Source organism: Emys orbicularis, chromosome 16 (genome assembly GCF_028017835.1).
Source record: "Emys orbicularis isolate rEmyOrb1 chromosome 16, rEmyOrb1.hap1, whole genome shotgun sequence".
Lineage (NCBI taxonomy): Eukaryota > Metazoa > Chordata > Testudines > Emydidae > Emys > Emys orbicularis.
The window spans coordinates 24,793,302-24,813,948 of record NC_088698.1 but is presented as its reverse complement, the minus strand read 5'-3'; the positions used below and the strand labels follow the sequence as shown (position 1 = coordinate 24,813,948).

Below are 20,647 nucleotides of genomic sequence, written 5' to 3'. Positions count from 1 at the left end.
TGCACTAGCACAAGCGCGTGGGAAAGAGGGGATGAAAAAGCCTTGAATTGGGGGGGGGGGGGGAGGCTGTTAGGTGAATTGTTGATGAGGTGAATGTCTGCAACTGCTCCGAGAAAGACCAGAGAGGGAATAAGTTAGCATGGCAGTCTGACAAAGCGTTCATGTTACAGGTCAGGATTTTGCTACGCTGCTAGAGGCAAATTGATACTGCCCAATAAAAAAAATGAACGACCCAAATTTTCAAACTTGACGAGTGATTTTGGAGCCGCAGTTGAGATCTGAGTTTGCCCCAGGTGTACACCTAAAAACACAGCCCCCCAAATCATGAATCCCTTTTGAAAGTTTGAGTCTGTATTGAGTTCTTAACCGTGCAGCAGCAATGATTTCGGATCAAACCCACTAGCTATGCTTAGCAAAATGAGCCCATCACAGTTAACACAATACAGACGCTCCCCGACTTACACAAGGGTTCTGTTCCGGAACGCCTTGCGTAACTTGAATTTTGCGTAAGTCGGAAACATACGCGACCATTACGCAAAAAAAAAAATAAAAATTAAAAATTAAAAAAAAACACGAAACAAAAAAACACCCTATTTCTAGCTTATGGAACTTTTTCCGTAAGTGCGGATTTGCGTAAGTCGGGTTTGCGTAACCCGGGGGGCGTCTGTACACAACAGCATGGTTGGGGTTGCACCTAGAGGGGTGAGAAACCCAAACCATGCAACAGTTTTACCCCCATTTCCAGTGGAACTGCAAACTCTGAACTCAGTCCAGGATCTCCAACACATTTGCAAATATTTCAAGAGAACATTGGCCCCGTTTGGAACAAGCTCTGATTTCACACCAGAGCCATAAAAAGCAAAGGACTGAAAATCCACGTAAACTGAGCCTGAAGAAAAGGTTTGTGTGAAACGCTGAACAAAAAATACAGCCTGGCCCAGTTTGAGCTCTTTAGGGCTCAGAGGTGGCTGATATTTTGCTCCAAACTATGGAACCCTTTATGCAAACCATGACAAACTTGGTCCTTCAGGGGAAAAGTCTTGGTGAGCTGTTTTTCATGGCTGACTGGATGGGAGTCTACTGCAGTAAAGGTAAAGGTTCCCTCAGACAATACCATCTCCCAGCGGACACTTGATCCTCCTGGTGTGGATATCTTGTAGTTCCTCCAGACACTTAGTAGAAGGAAGGTTAAATCCTTTGGTGCTAGGAGTCAGAGAATATTGCAAAGGTGCTACAAGAGGTGCAAACTCCTGTGCGCCAGTGCTTTGAAATCTGGCACAAAGCTACAATAGAAAGAACCAACACAGATGAGATTGCATGTGATTACTGCAGAATTAGGTTTCCAATGTATTTGCTGCCTTGTTTCAGCAATGTCTGAAGCAAGGATTGAGAAGATTGTTTTGAAGCCCATTGTATATGGAGTCACTTTCCCGCAAGCCTCGATTCAGGACCTTCTAAATAGCCATCAAATAATCTTCAGGGCTGACAGGATGTTGTGAAGAAGCCAGTCAACATTGTGTTGTAAAGTTGAGCTGTCAATGTTGTGTTTTAAAATAATGAAATAATAGCTAGTGCCTGTTTGCTGCGGAGTGAGGGGGAAAAGCCTCTGCACATTACACATGATCTCATTAAAATGTGGCTATTTTAATTGGTATTGCTCTCTTACTTCTCCTTTCCCATTGATAGAGCGGCAGGTATTTTCCTTTAACAAATCAGATGATGTTCGTCCATCGTTATCGATGAAGACCTCAACAACTCATTCTTTCGATGACCAGGCTTTGTGTGTCCGAAGATGACTGATCAGTCCGATTCGGGCGTGGAATGTCCTGTCACACGTCGGGCAAACATGTAATGGCACTGTCGATGATGTATGAGCAGCTCTGGACTTGCGCAGCTCACGCTTTTTTTCAGCCTCAGCAATACGCCTTGCCTCAGAGGTATTACTGCCTGTGTGAATGAGGCTGTGCCATGCTGAACGGTTCAGTGCGAAGGTTTCCCATGTGGCGGTGTTGATCTCGAAGGACTTCAAAGAGGTCTTCAGCGTGTCCTTGAATCGCTTCTTTTGACCTCCATGGGAGCGCTTTCCCTGAGTGAGTTCTCCGTAGAAGAGCTGTTTAGGAATGCGTTCATCTGACATTCTCACAACATGTCCGGCCCACCTGGTCTGGGCTCTCATCAGCAATGTGTGAACTGACGGCAGACTGGCTCTAGTAAGGACATCAGTATCGGGTACTTTGTCCTGCCATCTGATTTTTAGAAGCTTTCGCAGACAGGAAATGTGGAAGTGATTGAGCCTTCGTGCATGACTCCGATAGACAGTCCACGTCTCGCAGGCGTACAGCAGAGTTGGAAGCACCACTGCTCGGTAGACCTTCAGCTTCATTGGTAGGCTGATCCCTCGACGTTCCCAAACGTTGGAGCGCAATCGGCCAAATGCAGAGCTGGCTTTAGCAATTCTGCAGTTTACTTCATCATCGATTGACACTGCTCGGGAAAGAATACTGCCCAGGTACGTGAAGTGGTCCACTGTCTGAAGTCTCTGTCCATTTACAGTGATGGACGGTTCCGAGTACGGAGCGTGGGGAGCTGGCTGGTGCATGACCTCAGTCTTCTTGATGTTAATAGTGAGACCGAAGTTATTGCATGCAGTTGAAAACTTCTGAAGGACATTCCCCAGCAGCTTGTAAACATTTCTAAGGTAGGTCAAAAGTCTTAGGCATAAACTTATTGACAGCGCCTTAGATCACGCAGCAGATGTAGCATACAAAATTAACTGTCCTCGCTCTAAAGTCTGCTTACATAGGTGAACCAAAATAGACCCAAGCAGAAGGGGAACCGAACATAGCAAAGCAGTTAAATAAGACTTAAAAGCTTTCGAAATTGCAAACACTGGCATGAACTGGGGCATGAAATTAATGTTCACTGTACAAAGGAAAAGACCCAGCACCAAGCTCCAGGAAAATAAAAGACACTGGTAACATTTTAAGAAGGGTAGAACTATCAAGTCCGGTTTATTAACATAAGTGAATCACCCCAATCAAGAAGCAAACCAAACAGTAAGAATTAAACTAGTGTTGCCATCCAAAGAACATTACTATAGAGAAGCACAAATGGGGTGGGAGGGAATACTGCTTTTTGTTTTACCCCTCTGCAAACCCATTGGCTTCCATGGAGTAGGAGGAGCGTAACTGACAACAGAACTTGTCCAATTGCAAGCAAAAAAGAAATCACTATAAATTAAAAATCATCTGCATATTTAGAGAAAAAAGTGCTAGACTGTCCTTGCAAGGCCAGGTGTGAAACTTGTTACACATGGTGTCATTCTGTGTTTGGCCTGGTCCACACTAACCCGCCACTTCAAACTAAGATACGCAACTTCAGCTACGTTAATAATGTAGCTGAAGTCGAAGTACCTTAGTTCGAACTTACCGCGGGTTCAGATGCGGCAGGCAGGCTCCCCCGTCGACTCCGCGTACTCCTCTCGCGAAGCAGGAGTACCGGCGTCGACGGCGAGCACTTCCGGGATTGATCCCAGAAGATCGATTGCTTACCGCCGGACCCGGAGGTAAGTATAGACGTACCCTTTAACACAGGGGAACCAGTTTACAGTGAAATCCTGTTGATAGTTAAGGAGAATGGCCATCCCAGATTATTTCCCTGCATAGGCCAGCTGCAGGTCTGGTTATAGTGAACCTCTGCTTAAAGTGAAGTTATTCACAGGAACAGATAACCCCCTGTACTTTAGCCTGAGGGAATCCGCTGTACCTTTGTGATGCTACCTTCCGACTCTATCCTGTCCATCCTGAAGACGTCTCCCCAAGGACTCTTCTGTGAGGATCACTTCACCTCCCACTGTAATTCAGCCACCTCTGGGGTGGAAGATGGCAGCTGTTATTTGTTAGCAAAACTACACACCAATTTTAAAAGGAGTGGGGAGGGAAGAAGAAGAATATCTCCAACCAAAACTGGAAGAGAGCTGTAGCCAGGATACCAGCATCCAAAATGAATCTGGTCGAGATGCTGCGGCTTCACATGCTCTCTTCTTGCAAAAAGTGTCATGGGATCATTAGTACCAGGAGTGGTTTGGGGCCTTGGTTTTACATCCCTTAACTCCAGGCTGGGGCACAGAAACAGAGGGAAGAATGTGACCTGCCAATTTCCCTGCACATTCAACAACAGGTAACAAAGCAAATATGTAAACCAAGACACTAGAAAACAAGACCTTCCAGATGGGACCACTGTTAAAAAGAGAGCATTTGGAACAGAGATGGCTTCAGGTCCTTATGCTGACCTAGATCCAGGAATGCATTCACTGGCTTTGATACCCAGCTGACATGGCTAATTGGGAGGTTTCTGTGATAGGCCAGAAAGGAAGGGTTTTACATTTTTAATTTAAATGTTAAGGTTTATTTTCCCGATTTTTGCTGAACAAATCACTCTGAGCATAAACCCCAAACCTACCTGCCTGCCTTAAGGTCTCCTTTTTGCTTATTGCAACACAGTAAGTTATGGGGGCAGGACAATCAAACCCATAATAAAAAATGCTCATTAAAGGACACCATTAATGTCAAAAAACCAGTAACAGCAAAACCTGTACACTGCTACCTGGAAATATATTACCCACTATGGCTATAAGTAATCTCTAAGACGACTAGGAACGAAAGATCAGAGAACACCATTTTCTCTCTTTTCAGAGTTTAATTCTGTGTATTTGACAGCACTTTGTGTCTAACCATCAGTTTCACTGTTCCCCTGTACAGGCAGCTAGTTAGTTCCCCGTTTGTATGGGTCTGTCACAAAGCAAGAGGCAAGGGGAAAATCATTTAAATACTAGGAAAATGGGATTGTAAAACCATAGAAATTGGCAGGGAGACTCAGAGGCAGGTGTAATATCCGGAACTACTAGTAACCCATTCTTTTCACAATTGACTAGCTATCAATTTGACAGTGTCACTTCAGATACGCAGTTTGTGACAGCTTTCCATAGGCTCGAGACAATCATGTTTAAGTAGTGGCAAAGCAAAGCAAAAACCAATAAGAACACTGAATCTGATGCAACATATCTACCAGAAAGCAAGTGACATGAGCTCTGAAAAGGCAGGCCCCTGTGCCAGCAGGCATAGGGATCTGCCTGCAAAGAGCTCATTGCTGGATGGTAGCTTAATACTCCATTCCCAAAACAAGCATCATCATCCCATTGCAGAATGGATCTCCGCTAAGCTATATAGCCCTAAGTGAACGTTCAGAGAATACAAACCCCCAGGTAGCAGCATCCTTCCTGGGCTGGGTCCTTCCCTAGCACCTTATTCTCCTTCCGCTGCTTTGTACTTCCTAACACCTGAACGTCAGATGAAAATTATGAACAGGAATTACAGCCATATAAATAATTCCCGATGTGTAATTCATCTGAGAAATACAGCTCTTTTCCTGCCCCTGGAACATCCATAAGCACACATCAATTTCCTTACATTTTACTTTTTCTATTTAATAACTCCTCAATTGAGTGCAGTGTGCTGGGGGCATGCAATTCAAAATTCCAGCTGCCCATCCACTGTCATTGGTCAGGTATATCCCACAGCATGCTTCATCTTCCCCAACTAGATGTTTATAAATAAAACTTCCACTTTGAGTATCAGTACCTGTGGCTTTAACATTTGTGTTCATTCCTGGCAAAGAGTTTCCTTTGCAAATCCCCCTGCTCATTAAACCCAACGGGCAGAACATTTGCTTAACGTGAACCAATTGGAAAACAAGCCACAGCAGTGTCTCCTAAAAACCCAAGTGAGTACTTGCAGAAGGGTTCTGGCAATGCTTGCCAAGCTTCAGTGATGATCAACAGAGGTAAATGCATTATCAAAGCCACATGTTTTCTGATCCCACTTAATCAGTAGGGACGCTCTTGGTAAATATCAACGGGCTGTAATTGACAACGTATGCATGGATCCATCATTCTGGAAATGAACTCTTCGGGTGCAAAAGTCAGAAGTGAGGCCATTTAGGCAGGAGGTGAGGGCAAGCAAACGTGAACTTGAAAAATTAACTATGTTTGTACAAAATCAGAGATTTAAAGATAATCTATGTTTCTGGACGCTGCTGAAGGCAGCCGAGACTTCTCAATCACTGGAGAAGAGGCTAAACTAAGTAAAGAAATCCAGAGTAACACTTAAAATAAAGGAGAGGATGGATAGATTTTTGGTTAAGAAACACGAGTTCTGGTCCTGAGTTGCCACCGACTTCTGATCTGACCTCAGGCACTTAATTTCTGTGCCTCAATTTCCCCACCTGCGAAATAGGGATAATATTTTCCTACCGCATGGGGGTGCTTCACTTGTTAATGCCTGTGAGGCATTCTGCTACTCTCTGTCGGCACTTGTATGGCCCCCATTCCCATAGAGTCTGAGAGCCTCACAGAATTTAATGTCTTGATCCTCACAGCACCCCTGTGAGCAGGGCAGTGCTATCATCCCCATTTCACAGATGGAGAGCTGAGGCACAGAAAGGCGAAAATTCAATGGGACCTCGGCTCCTAAATCACTTAGGTGCTTTTGGCCATTTTACCTTAAGTGAGTTGCCTAAGGTCATGCAGGAAGTCTGTAATGGAAAAGGGACTTGAACCTGGCTCTCCTGATTCCCAGACTACCATTCTCACCGCTGGACAATCCTTTCCCTTTATGGATACCACAGAGATGAACACCAGTTAAATGCCTATAAATCAGGTCAGTTCATAACACATTTAACTACATCCTGAATCCTGTAATAAGAAAGTTGCTGTATGTTAACTTCTTCACTTCAACTCGCCTGGCATCTATTAACATTCCACTGAAAGCCACAGAATATTAGGAAATGGCTGGTATGCTCGGTACTAGAACAGGTGTCTGTCTCCCATGTAGGCACAACTAGGTGATTTGAAAGTAATCATCGGTATAGAATCAACCCAGAAAAGAACTGTTAGATCACATGTGAACCTTTTTCATTTCAATTTACAATAAACCTAGAAGTTTATCTGTTATATTCAGTCTATCTGCAGTAACTCACTGTAGTCACTAAATATCAATTGTTTATCAAATCATTTATTGAGGTTTAAAAGATAAGTAATTGACTACAGGATTATTAAAACTTGGTAAATATCTTTGTAATAATCTGTTATTAAACATTCAATTACAGCCTCATTGACAGAAGAGGCACTTTAAAGTACTGTCCAACTTTTCACTTCAATCTATCCTTCCCAAAACACATTCAAAAAAGCTGACAGTTAATTTCATACCTCAGCATGTGTCAAACAAAACTGCGCTTCCATTTCATTCTGAAATATACCTGGACTCGACGCTGTCAATCAGACAACGGAGCTCAAAGAAGAATCCACAGTCAGACTCAACAGCACGGGAAGGTTAGAAAGGTGACTAAGGAGTGCAGGCTCTTGAAAAGCTACATACAATACTGCCATGGTGCTCAGTACAGATACATCTTCCTTTTCCCCTCCCGCATTCTGCCAAGTTTCAGCCACACTTGCTCGTCTGAGGGTGTAAACCCTGCCAGCAATTCAAGAGGATCTGAGTTGATCTCTTACTTTTGTAAATTTGATCTGAAGCTCTTCCCAGTCCTCTCCTGGGTCATATTACAAACCTGAGGGAAGCAGGGTGCACAGTGGCTTTTCTTAGGGACTAGCATTACACATTCGTTCTCCCCCTTTGCAATGGCTAAGAAGCCGAGCACGTTTTCCCAATATTGCTTGCAGATGATCCGTTGCCTCCTAGCGCACCTTGTGGAACACCCCAGCAGCTTTCCTCAGCTGGCCAAAGAGGTTCCAAGCAGCCACTAACACCACTTGGGCTCTCCAACTTCTGCCCCCATTCATCCTTTTTTAAAATACGTTCTCCCGTATATAAAATGCACCAAGCCATCTAACCAACTCATTTAAAACTCCCTCCCCGCAAAGATAGCCGAGTCTCTTCCCCCCCCCCCCCCCCCCACTGCTCAGCACACAAATCAAACGGTACCTTTACCATCCTGCGAACTCTGCTGTTCCTGACGGATGTACTTTTTAAGACGTTTCGATGCTCTGGGCACCAATGGCAGCCACACAATATCGCTAAAAGGGTACACGCTATTTCTTTTCAGCCTTAATGGGAAATGGGATCTGGGGGCAGGCTAGCATCTCCTCTGCTCCAGCCTAATGCATAACCTGACATTTCAAATAGACTTTATTGCCACATACTTACATTTTAATGTTTTCATGGTACTGCCTGGTGTCTGAAGGCTGGTTGTATAATGGCTGAAATAAATAAGAAAAATGAAGGCATAAATGGTACAGTCTGACATTTAGAAACTTCAGCCTGTCAGAAACGCTACTGTATCAGCGTGGACTTTCAGCTCCTAGAGAGATACGCCAGCATAGTCCATTCTGCTCTAATGCTCTGGGCTCAGTGCCATCTCTCACTGCCCCCCTGCCCCATTCTGTCCCTCTCCTTTAATACTGGAGGTGCTGCTTCTTCACCAACACACAGCAACGCGGCTTGAGTCACTGTGCATCCAAGATCAGCCCGTGGGAGGCAGGCACCACTCAACGGAGCTGGCTAAGAACAAGCAATTTGCTCTGTAATCCATATAAACACCATGCAGCACAGGAAGGGGGGGGGGAGGGGGGAAATGGGGGGAGGAGAAGCTGAGTGTTATTCACTTACCGAAAATGCAGTGTACCTTGGAACATATGACACGGGGGAGGATAGGAGAAGGGGGCGGGGGGAAAACAGTCTGTGTGCTGCAAATTGTTATGTCTACTCAAGGCAAGCCGCCTTAGCCTCCGAGGGAGCGAGCCACAGGGAGGGTCAGATGCTGGTGCCACTCAAGAGAAAGACAGAGCCCGCGTGGTTCCAATTGCATTAGGATTTGGTCTGTCTCAGGGCTACCACCATTGGATCGGAGCACGTCAATCTGTAATATACTTATCCTCACAGCACCCATGGGAGGCAGGACAGTGCTGTTCTCCCCGTGTTACCAATGGGGAACTGATGCACACAGACACTAAGTGACTCAATCCAGGGTCACACAGGAAATCTGCACCAGAAAAGGGAACCGAACCCAAGTGTCAAGTCCCAAACTAGAGCCCTACCCACTGGGCCACCCATCCTTGCACTGTCTAGTGACTAGAACATGCAGTGATGAGTCAGGAGATCTCGATCCTTTTCCTCGCTCTCACACACTCACTCTGCAACCTTGGGCAAGTCGCTTAACCACTGTGCCTCGGTTTCCCTATCGGCAGGATGAGGATATGCCACCTCCTGCGGAAGGAGACCTGACCCCCTTCATCCATTAGCGTGTATAAAGTGCTTGGAGATTCTGGGAGGGAAGGAGCTCTTGAAGGGTGACATGTAGTCAGTCACTAAATCTGTGCCTTCGGGATTATGGTCACGTTAAGCACTGCCACCTGTCATCCAGGGACAGGGGATTCACCGAAGTGGCACCATGGCTATTCATGGCCATGCCCAAGGCATAACCTAGGTTAACTGTGCACTAGTGAGTAAAGCATGAGCACACGTGGGCCTTTCCCAGATCAGGGACATGGGTAAATCTTTCTGAGATGATGAAAGCCCTGGCTTAGGGGCATGGAATACATTTATCACAAAGGTTTGGTCATAACACACCCCAACAGTCGCTTGCTGGCTTTGACCAGAGCTGGGCCCAAGCTGTCCAGTCCAGATCTGGATTCCAACTTCCCCAAAGTTTTGGAGAGGTCAGAGCAGGGCTGCCCAGAGCAGGGGGGGGGAGGGAGGGAGGGAAGTGGGGCAATTTGCCCCAGGCCCCGGGCCCCGCAGGGGCCCCCACAAGAATATAGTATTCTATAGTATTGCAACTTTTTTTTATGGAAGGGGCCCCCAAAATTGCTTTGCCCCAGGCCCCCTGAATCCTCTGGGTGGCCCTGGGTCAGAGTTGGGATTTTTGGCTGAGGTGCATCTCCGCCTTAAAGCAATCGATCCAGCTGGCCTCTTCCCAGCATTTCCTTCCATCAGATCAGATCAGGCCAAACTCCTGATGGGACCAACAACGTATTGAAAATCCTTCAACTTTTGCCCAGATCACCAGCATCGTCTCAGCTGCACAGTCCCAGCCCAGGGTAATGCTCTGCTTTTAGGACTTGGCTGAAATGCCCAAAATAAGGAAGCCATTACAAACTCCTCCCCGTTTCAGGGTTAGGTCTGACTTTCCTAAAAGCTCTGGGTGCTTAGCACCAATCGGAGTAGGCCTTGAGTGTCCATTTTTTTAAGACGAGAGCAGCTGATAATGAGACACAGGACAAGACATCCAGCCTCCTGAACCCAGCAGCCCCGATTAGCCTTGAGTGGTGGGAACAGCTCCCAGCACTCTCACGCCACTCTGACCCCGCTCCTTAGCCCTCACCCTGCCTCTGCATCTCACCTAGCCCACAGCCACTGGAAAGGATCATCAAGACATGGAGCTTTTACTGGTTGGAATAGGTGACTATGGGAAAGAGAGCCCTTGTATCCATTTGGAATTATAAAGAGAAAAGGCCCTGGGGACAAGTCTGAGATGAAGAAGCCAGGAGAGGAAGCAAAACGCGCCCTGGGAGACCATAAGAGAGCAGTGGATATAAAATATATATGGAGATATACCTATCTCATAGAACTGGAAGGGACCCTGAAAGGTCATTGAGTCGAGTCCAGCCCCCGCCTTCACTAGCAGGACCAAGTACTGATTTTTCCCCAGATCCCTAAGTGGCCCCCTCAAGGATTAAACTCATAACCCTGGGTTTAGCAGGCCAATGCTCAAACCACTGAGCTATCCCCCACCACCACCTGGTTGGTGGCGGCGGCGGCATCTGCAGATGACACAGCCGGCTGGTGTAAATGGGTGCGGCACCATATAAGAGTTACCACCCTCCCCAAATCAAGGGTTTTTTTTTAAATCTTCCTTTGCTGCTTGCCTTCCTGCCCCACTTGGAGGGCTGTGCCAAGCCCTGTGCCACAGGGCAGGCCTCTCTGCTCTGGACTGATCTTGTTAAAAGAGCGGCTCTTCTGTGCTTTGTACACCACAGCATATGATGCACTACGCAAGATACTTCTTTCTGCATGGGGGGGGGGGATTTCCGCCAGGGGGCTCAGTTACACCGGCCAAGTGGGAAGAATAAGGAACGCTGGCACAAGATCCCCTCCCCCCATTAAAAATCAGTTTTACACCATTTATAAACCAGCTCGTACCCAAGTACGCAGCCAAGAGAACGTGAAGGGGAAACAGGGAAAGCCACAAGAGCCACTGGTGCAACAGAGATTGCTGGAGAATGGCACCAGGACGCAGCCCGAGTACCAAAAGAGACAACCATGAATTCGGGATCAAAACCAAATCAACATGTCTAGCCACTGGCCTAATTCTAAAGATAAGGGTCTGTGAGCACACCCCATGCTGTGTTGTTAAAGCCAACCATCGCCCAGCCACAAACAGCAACTGATTAACACAATCTCTGGGTACGTCTTCACTTACATCCGGGTCCGGATGTAAGCAATCGGCTTTCTGAGTTCGATTTATCGCGTCTGGTTAAGACGCGATAAATCGATCCCGGATCGATCCCGGAAGTGCCCCGGATCGATCCCGGAAGTGCTCGCCTTCGACGCTGGTACTCCAGCTCGGCGAGCGGAGTACGCAGCATCGACGGGGGAGCCTTCCTGCCGCGTCTGGACCGCGGTAACTTCGGACTAAGGTACTTCGAATTCAGCTACGTTATTAACGTAGCTGAATTTGCGTACCTTAGTCCGAAGTGGGGGGGTTAGTGTAGACCTGGCCTCTGTCTAACCACAGAAACGCCATCCAACTGTGCAGGCAATTTATCCATAAACTTTCACTAAACCATCTGCGAGCGATTTAACATCTGTGGCAAAGCGTGGTCAAACAGCCAGGCGCGCGCGTGATGGATGGCTTATGGTCGAAGTCTCTATTCTGAACATGGTTAAATACAAGCCAGCCATGTTCACTCTCCATGGTAATGCAGCTGAGGTTGGACTGAGGGTTGAGTGTAATTTTGTTTCACGTTCAACTACTGAAAAGAGCCATGACAAAGAGATAACGGACTGGTTTGGCCTGTGTTTATCCGATTCCCGATCCCACAGCCTTTGAAAGGCTTGGGCTAATGGCTGTTCCACTGGCTCAGCGTGTCCCTCTCAACAATTTTTCAGCATCTAAGACCTTGCCACACCCACCCAATGGACTTTTTCAGTCTATAGTAGGATACTACTACTACTGTCTGTCCTAGAAGCTTGTTTTTCAAAGATGCAGCCCCTGTACTAAACGTATACGCCAAACAAAACAAAACGAAAAACACTAAGATGATCATAAAAAACCCACCATAGCTAAACAGCAGAATAAAAGAGGCAGTTCAGAGGCAAAAGGGCATCCTCTAAAAACTGGAAGTCAAATCCTAGTGAGGAAAATAGAAAGGAGCATAAACTCTGGCAAGTTAAGTGTAAACGTATAATAAGGCAGGCCAAGAGAGAATTGAAAAACAACTAGCAAAAAAACCACAAAAAATTTAAGTACATCAGAAGCAGGAACGGGGCCCCTCGATGGTTGAGGCTAGAAGAGCACTCAAGGAAGACAAGGCCGTTGCGGAGAAGCTAAATGAATTCTTTGCGTTGGTCTTCACTGCAGAGAATGTGAGGGAGATGTGGGCCTTTCTTTTTAGGTAACAAATCTGAGGAATTGTCCCAGATTGAGGTGTCAATAGAGGTGGTTTTGGAACAAATAGAAAAGTTAGACAGTAATAAGTCACCAGGACCAGATGGTATTCACCCGAGAGTTCTGAAGGAACTCAAATGTGCAACTGCAGAACTACTAACTGTGGTATGTAACCTATCGTTTAAATCATCCTCTGTACCAGATGACTAGAGGATAGCTATCATAATGCCTATTTTTTAAAAAGGCTCCAGAGGCGATCTTGGCAATTACAGGCAGTATCAGTCAAATTGCTTGAAACTATAGTAAAGAACAAAATTATCAGACACTTAGATAAACACAATATGTTGAGGAAGAATCACACATTTTGTAAAGGGAAATCATGCCTCACCAATCTATTAGAATTCTTTGAGGGTGTCAACAGACATGTGGGCAAGGGTGACGCAGTCAATATAGTGTACTTGGACTTTCAGAAAACCTTTGAAAGGAGTCTCTTATTCAAAGTAAGCTGTCATGGGATAGGAGGGAAGGTTCTCTTATGGATCATTAACTGGTTAAAGGATAGGAAATAAAAGGCAGCAACAAATGATCAGTTTTCACAATGGAGAGTGGTAAATAGGGGGTCCCCAAAAGATCTGTACTGGAACCTGTGCTGTTCAAAATATTCATAAATGGTCTGGAAAAGGGGGTGAACAGTGAGCTGGCAAAGTTTGCAGATGATACAAAATTACTCAAGATAGGTAAGCCCAAAGCAGACTGCGAAGAGTTACAAAGGGATCTAAATAAACAGGATGACAGGGCAACAAAATGGCAGATGAAATTCAATGCTGATAAGTGCAAAGTAATGCACATTGGAAAAAACAATCCCAACTATACATACAAAATGATGTGGTCAAAATCAGCCGTTACCGCTCAAGAAAAAGATCTTGGAGTCATTGTGGAGAGTTCTCTGAAAACATCCGCTTCATGTGCAGCGGTATTCAAAACACCAAACAGAATGTTAGAAACCATTAGGAAAGGGATAGATGAATAAAACAGAAACTATCATAATGCCATTATATAAATCCGTGTATGCCCCACCTTGAATACTGTGTGCAGTTCTGGTCACCCCATCTCAAAAGAGATACATTAAAATTGGAAAAGGTATAGAGAAGGGCAACAAAAATGATTAGGGGTATGGAACAGCTTCCATACAAGGAGAGATTAAAAAGACTGGGACTGTTCAGCTTAGAAAAGAGACAATTAAGGGGGGATGTGACAGCAGTCTATAAACTCATGAATGGTGTGGAGAAAGTGAATAGGGAAGTGTTATTTACCCAGTCACATGACAAGAACTATGGGTCACCCAATGAAATTAATAGGCAGCAGGTGTAAGCAAACAAAAGGAAGTACTTCTTCACGCAATGCACAGTCAACCTGTGGAACTCATTGCCATGGCATATGGTGAAGGCCAAAAGTATAACTGGGTTCAAAAAAGAACTAGTTACATTCATGAAGGACAAGTCCATCACTGGCTATTAGCCAAGATGATCATCGACACCACCTCATGCTCTGGCTGTCCCGCAACCTCCAAAGGCCAGAAGCATCTGGCACAGGCCACTGTCACAAGCAGGGTAGTGGGACAGATGGACCATTGGTCTGACCCAGAATGGCCATTGTTATGTTTCTGCCCCTTCTTTTAAAGGTTGACCTCCCCATTCTGCTCTGTAATTACATGGCAGAGTCAACACAACTGCCATATCACCAGGAGGGCAACGACAGAAAATTTTTGTAAAATTGAAGAGTAATAATCGCTATAGATCAGCAAGCAGGAGATAGCCAGAGGATCAGACTCCATACTTTTAGATGTGCCCACCGCCGTAGCATCCCAGCGCGAACATGCTGACTGCACCTGTGCTATGGAAGGCATCAGGCTCACGTCACAGTTTTCCATGGTAACGACATGGAAAGCAGTCTCAATGCAGTCAGACCCCTAATCGAATGAAGTTCATTGAAGCAGTACTGGTGGTCTGCGTCATGATGCAGAAGTGCAACGGACTACAACTGTATCCCAGGCAACGTATGTGCTACAAGGATGCTGTGGCAACCCCCATTGGCAATGCAAGGGCATACAAGACAAGACAGGTATGACCCAGTCAGGAGCTAGGTTAACAGCAGCTTCCCTTCCCCAATGCACATTTCTAACACTAACCCACCCAAATCTGCTTGTTGAAGTGCAGGCAAAGAACCTGCTGACTAATTCAAGTTTGGAAAGCTGCAGGGGAAACAGGCATCTGCCCTACTAAGTCCAGGTAACTTCGAGAGGGTAGGTCCATCCTTAGAATCAATTCCTCCGCTGGGAAGAGAAAAACCCAAGCTGCGACTGTGTCGCATCACATCAGCACGTTCCTCCTGATCAAAAATCGCACTGGAGGGGCTCTCTTTGCAGGAATGCGGGAGCCACTTTACAATGCACTTCTGCCGTGAGCTCCTGCAAGGGGGCTGCCAGGACTGGAATGAAGGGCGAGAAAACACATTGATAAATGAAAATGCCTTTCTTCAGTGTGATTGGGTAAACCGAGATTGAACCGACAGGGGTTTGATGAATCATGTAAACACCAGTTCCTGGTGGAAGGGGAGGGAGGAATGGCTGGTGCGGCTGCTTATGGGTTATGATATATTCTTGTGCACACACAACCTTGCAAATACATCAGTTTGATTAACGTCACCAACTTCTGCTGCTTTTTCTTATACTGCCACAAGGAAAAAACTTTAGAGACACTATCGAATATCTTTTATTACCTCCCCCATCTTGTCTCTCTAGTATCCTGGGACCAACACAGCTACAACAACACTGCATACACAACATTTTTTGTTAACTAACAGTTTAGGTTGCTTTGAGTTAATGACATGCCGTTCCACACAGCACTTGAAAAGAAACCCAAAGATTAAGAAATATGGAACTCTAAAATGCCAACATCCAGTTCAACACATCACTTGTCATTATATGCTCATAGGCTAGAAACTTTCATCTGCCCAATATCCACATCACCCTAATTCTGCCCCCACGATGAAACAAAAAGAGACATCCCCCATCCATAAGAAATACAATAATCTCATCGGTGACCACCAATAGTAAAATGTTTCAGAATTAACTGTGCCCTGGTTGAGCGAACTCTGTCTTTCCTTGTGGCCATATACACCCCACAGAAAGAGAGATTTTGTAAATACTTAATTGGGCAGAGATGCACATGTGACGGATCCCAATTAGTATTTCTCTAAGGTAAGATGAGCATAGCCTATTTCTTCTGGAGAATGTCCACTTGGAAAAATGAGACGACAGTTACATTTGTTATGGGGGACTTGGCTAGTGCGACACCCTTTTGAAAATGAAGTCGAATGAAAGCGCAATGCACTGCAATGTTCAAACTGCCAATCTGTCTGCCCACCAGCATTGGAAACAAGAGAGAAATCAAACAAGTTTCAATCTCTCCACTCAAAAACAATCGCTACCTTGAGGAGATGGAGCCCTAGATTCAACCCTGCCATTAACACCTTAATGCTATCAGGATGTTCCCCTCAGCCCCAGATCCCAATCCGCGGTTTGCTAATGCGTGTATGACCTCCTGCCTCTCTCAGTTTTGACTAACCAATTTCCTCAGTGACCTCTTGCTTTGAGCAATCAGCACCTGGCAAGCTGCCTCCTGATCAAGCCAACGTTTATCTGTCACCACCTCTGTTTGAATATAGTAACCAGAGTGCTCTTGAACTAATATTAGTGAGACCGCCATGCCCACAGCCAAGCCGGGAGCAATTCATGCAGCTGTATTTCGAGTGAACTCAGGAAAAATCTGCAGCCCTTTCACATGCAACTGGCTCTAAGGGACCCAGAGCTGCACAAGAGACTCTAGGGCTTGAGGGTCGCCTAGGACTGTTGTATGTGCCTATATCACCAGACCGTCTAAAGAGGAGGAATACCAAGCAAGGCAGGCATGGAAAGCTCTGTCCTCCTTCCTAGAGCAATTTCCTTTCTGATTCAGAAGAGTAGCTGCATATGAACCTCATTTCTTGGGTCCCAGTAGCTTCTCGAGGGCCCTTGTCGTGGCTGGGGCCCGGTTGTGCTCACCACAACATGGCAGCGAGTGGGGGATGGGAAAAGAGCGTAAGCCCCGTCCTGCAGCATGTGCATACAGGCCAGGTTTCCATGCCCCACTCAGAAGGGGGGCCAGAACGGACAGCGATTAGGCTGGGACAGAGAGACAGGCTTAGCCTCAGTAAACACCACCCAGTGCCATTCATTTATTTATTTAAACACACCACATTTAAAGGACCAGCACCGGAGGAGCAGAGAGAGACTTTGAAGGATTTAACTCCTTGGGGACTACAAGGAGACACAGTTATGCGCGATCTCCCTAACTGAGAGGCCAACTGGGGATCATTAACTTCCTTGTGACACCTCCTGTACACACACACACACACACACACACACTTAATGCCATGCTATCCCAAACACTTCTGAATTAAAACTGGCAAGGCCGGCTCATCCCCCACCCCCCTCTTCCCAGGGGCTATTCATCTGGCAGATTCCACCATACACTTGACCTAAAAGTACCTGTCTGTATAAGGCTGCAGTCAGTGGGTGCTAAGGTGCTCAGCACGATACAGGACTGGGCCCTCAATCCTCCCCCCACCCAACTGCTCCCTTTATATAGAGTAGAGGGAGTTCTCCTGGGAAGCTCCGACACAGTGCCCCGCAATGAGCTGTTTTCACCTACAGCTCAGGAATCATATAGTCACTGGCATTTGCTGGAGACAGAGCAGGGTGTGTTGGGTAGAGGGGAGGGGACAGCTGAAATTTGACAGCAACCATGAATAACGATGACTGAATTTTCACTGTTCCCAGAAGTACGCCAGGCAGCGGAGAGAGACGGAAATTGGACTCTTACAACTTCACAGAGTTATTGCTGACAGGTCATTCCGATCTAGAACGGGCAGTCCTGGAACATGCTCTTCTGACACCTCTCCTGCCCCCCTCCCCGCATGCTCTCCTATTATAACTGTGCTGGGGAGGGGGGCCCACAATGAAATCGCCCACACACAGCATCCTGATGTTCACCAGCCACTGAATGCATAGTACCAGGAACGTGGTGGAGGAAAACATTAGCGTCACGGATTCACAACTGCAGTGTCAGGCACCAATCAGGTTTTGGATAAGTCCCTCCCACTGTTCTGCCTTTGGCAGAGGGAGAAGCAGGCTAAGGCTCCCAGAACAGAGCTACATGGTGTTGTGTGTGTGTGTGTGTGTGTGTGTGTGTGTGTGTGTGTGTGTGTGTGTGTGATTATTCACCCTAACCGCTTTGCTTCCTCTTTGGTGCACACCAGTGACACATTCTGGCCAGCAGAACACTTCCTCCTTATGGTTTACACATAGGATGGTGCGCTGGTCTCCCAAGACCTCTCCAAAGTTGGCTGCCCTCCAAATCCCCATGTTGTGAGACAAGACTTACCAGTTCCACTTGGGGACCCAGTCCTTCCAGGATCCTGTGGGCCGCTTCTGCTTTTTTCTGCAAAGAAGAAGGGGGAGGGGATAGGAAGAGAAGTTATTTCTCTTGCCGATCACAATTTCAGTCCCATGCTTCATTTTTCTCCCTGCTTTTTCAAAACCTTTTGTTTTTTAAACTGCTGCTAAACTCAACCATCACCACCTCCCCACTAAGGTGCCAGGGGAAAGAAAAGGTTAAAAGCAGCAGAGCTCCCAGATCCGCAACACAACACTGCAGGCAAAGGGCATCACTGGCTAAGTTTAACGCGCATAGTCCTTAGAGGAGCTGCAGAAAACAATCCAGACGCCAGCACCTACTCCATGCTGCCCAAGCAGTCCCCTCGTCCTCAGCGCTTATTCATTTAGGAGCCCTTTGGCCGCTCTCGGCAGCAACTGAATTCTCTTTCACTTTTCAGGCGTTTGGATTCTGTACAATTACCTCAGCACTAGCACAGCATGAGGGGGCGGGAGGGGGAGCAGACAGAGACAGAGAGAGATGCCCTTTCTAGGATTCATCCTCTCACGAACATGTGATCATTCCATCTGAGCTGCCCTTAGCTCCTTCCCTTGCTAGTTTCCCTCTCCCCTCCCCAGCACAAGACACATCCCCCTCCCTGGTCAAACTACCTGGCACTTACTAGGAAAGCAGGAACATGTGTCATCATGTGCTCAGTGGTTACTAATTAAACAGGCCTGAAAAAAGCCAGGGGTTCACTGAGCGGGGGAAGCTAAATAAAAGATGACATGTCCAGTCAAAAGCTCTCTCCCTAGCAAAGCCAGGCTTCTCAATGATTGGTACTAACAGCCCGATAAGTCTGGATCGCTTTACGCTGCTGAGGTGACCCAGCGCTGATCACATAAAGCAAAACACCTGGCAGGATAAGGGGCTGGGGAGATGGATTTTTATACACACGTATGAAATAAAACAGAGAATGTTAAGCATTCAGGAGGGTTAGAAGGTGGGGGCGGGAGGGGGGGAAAAGAGATAAAATTCCACTGCTGCCTTGAAGGGTTTAGCGTGGGGAGCGCAGGCAGCGCGCAGCTCCCCCAGGGTTTTAAAACACAGCGGAGTGGGGGGGGGGAAATCCTTCTTGAAGCACGTTCACCGCTTCATCCCAATAAGCGCTAGAGATGGGCTAGAGCCACAAGCTTAGGATTTGGATTTCAAACACTCCCAAGGCTGGGCAGCCCGAGGGCTGGGTTTCCGTTAAGTGCACTATAAAAAGACAGGGGCTATTTGCCAAATTTGGATAAGGATTTCAACCTTTGGGGTATTTAGATCGAGGGGGCTGATACCGGCCCCTCTCTGACAGCAAAGCACATGCCCCTCTCACACCGATGCCTGTGCACAGCTGGATGCACTTACAATGTTTTGTGATGGGAGATGCCTTGCTAATCCCCCACATGCCGTGCTGACAGCTCACCTCCATTCTCATCCGGCAAATGCAAGGGCTTTATTATGTTTCCCAAGATTTACAACTATCTATTCCCTACATCATCCCAGGGCAGAGCCTCAAAAGTGCAAATGCAGATCATAGGTGTGCAAATACCAGGGCCTTGCACACCCACAAAGAAGAGCTGATTTGCATGTGAGCACTTTTGCAGGTTTGGTCCCAGGATCAAAAAAGAAGCACGCGTCTGCAGTCATCCACTAACCTGCTAAACGTCCACTAACCAGCCCCAGGGAGTTCACCTGACCAATGAAAATTTGCCCAGCAAACCAGGATGAGTTTCAAACTATTCCACGCGCTGCAGGATGTGTGGGTGCAACGGGGTGGATTCTCCTCTCACATTGTTGTGATTTGGAACTAACTCAGCTGACATCACCCCAATATAACTGAATCATGCAGCAAAGGAGCCTTCCTCACCAGGCAGAGTAATACCACCACCAGCATGCAGCTCGTACACAGCACGTTTCATCAGTAAAGCTCAGAGGACTTTACAATGGAGGTCAATATCATGATCTCCATTTTACAGGTGGGGAAACTGAGGCATGGAGCAGTGAAATGATTTGGGCAAGGTCATCCAGCAGCAGAGCCAGGAATAGAACCCAGGTCTCGCCAGCCCCAGTCCAGTGCTCTATCCGCTAGACCACACTGCCTCCCTCGTAGCTGTGAAGCTGTAAAGAACTGTTCTCTCCATGGCACAGAGACTGGCCATGCCCCACTCAAGGTGAAGCCCAAGTTCTGAACATGTGTAGTCTCCAAGCCCAGTGATGTAGTCTCCAATCCAAAGATGCCAAGCTACCGCCCACCCAAGGGGTCTGTGGGCAAGAGAGCTCTTCTACACAGACAGCCCAAGGGCAGCCACGGTGAGAGCCCCACAGCCGTGGCCTGCTGAAAGACACAGATAAAACATATTCCTGGCCCACCCCTTCCTGCTCCAGGAGATGCTGAAGGGAAAAATACCCCCAGAGCAGCCGAAGCAGGGATAAGCTCCACCAAGCTA

The 20,647-nt window shown here is 46.8% G+C and overlaps 1 protein-coding gene across 1 annotated transcript in view; it reads right to left on the bottom strand.

Annotated features, from left to right (window-relative positions):
- NCOR2 (nuclear receptor corepressor 2) overlaps nt 1–20,647 on the bottom strand; it is a 290,178-nt gene that overhangs the window by 164,452 nt on the left and 105,079 nt on the right. Inside the window, exons 6-7 of the mRNA XM_065417750.1 lie at nt 18,165–18,221; nt 8,220–8,272 (exon numbers count right to left, since the gene is read on the bottom strand). Coding sequence (XP_065273822.1) covers nt 8,220–8,272; nt 18,165–18,221 — 110 coding nt within the window. The remainder of the gene's footprint in view (nt 1–8,219; nt 8,273–18,164; nt 18,222–20,647) is intronic.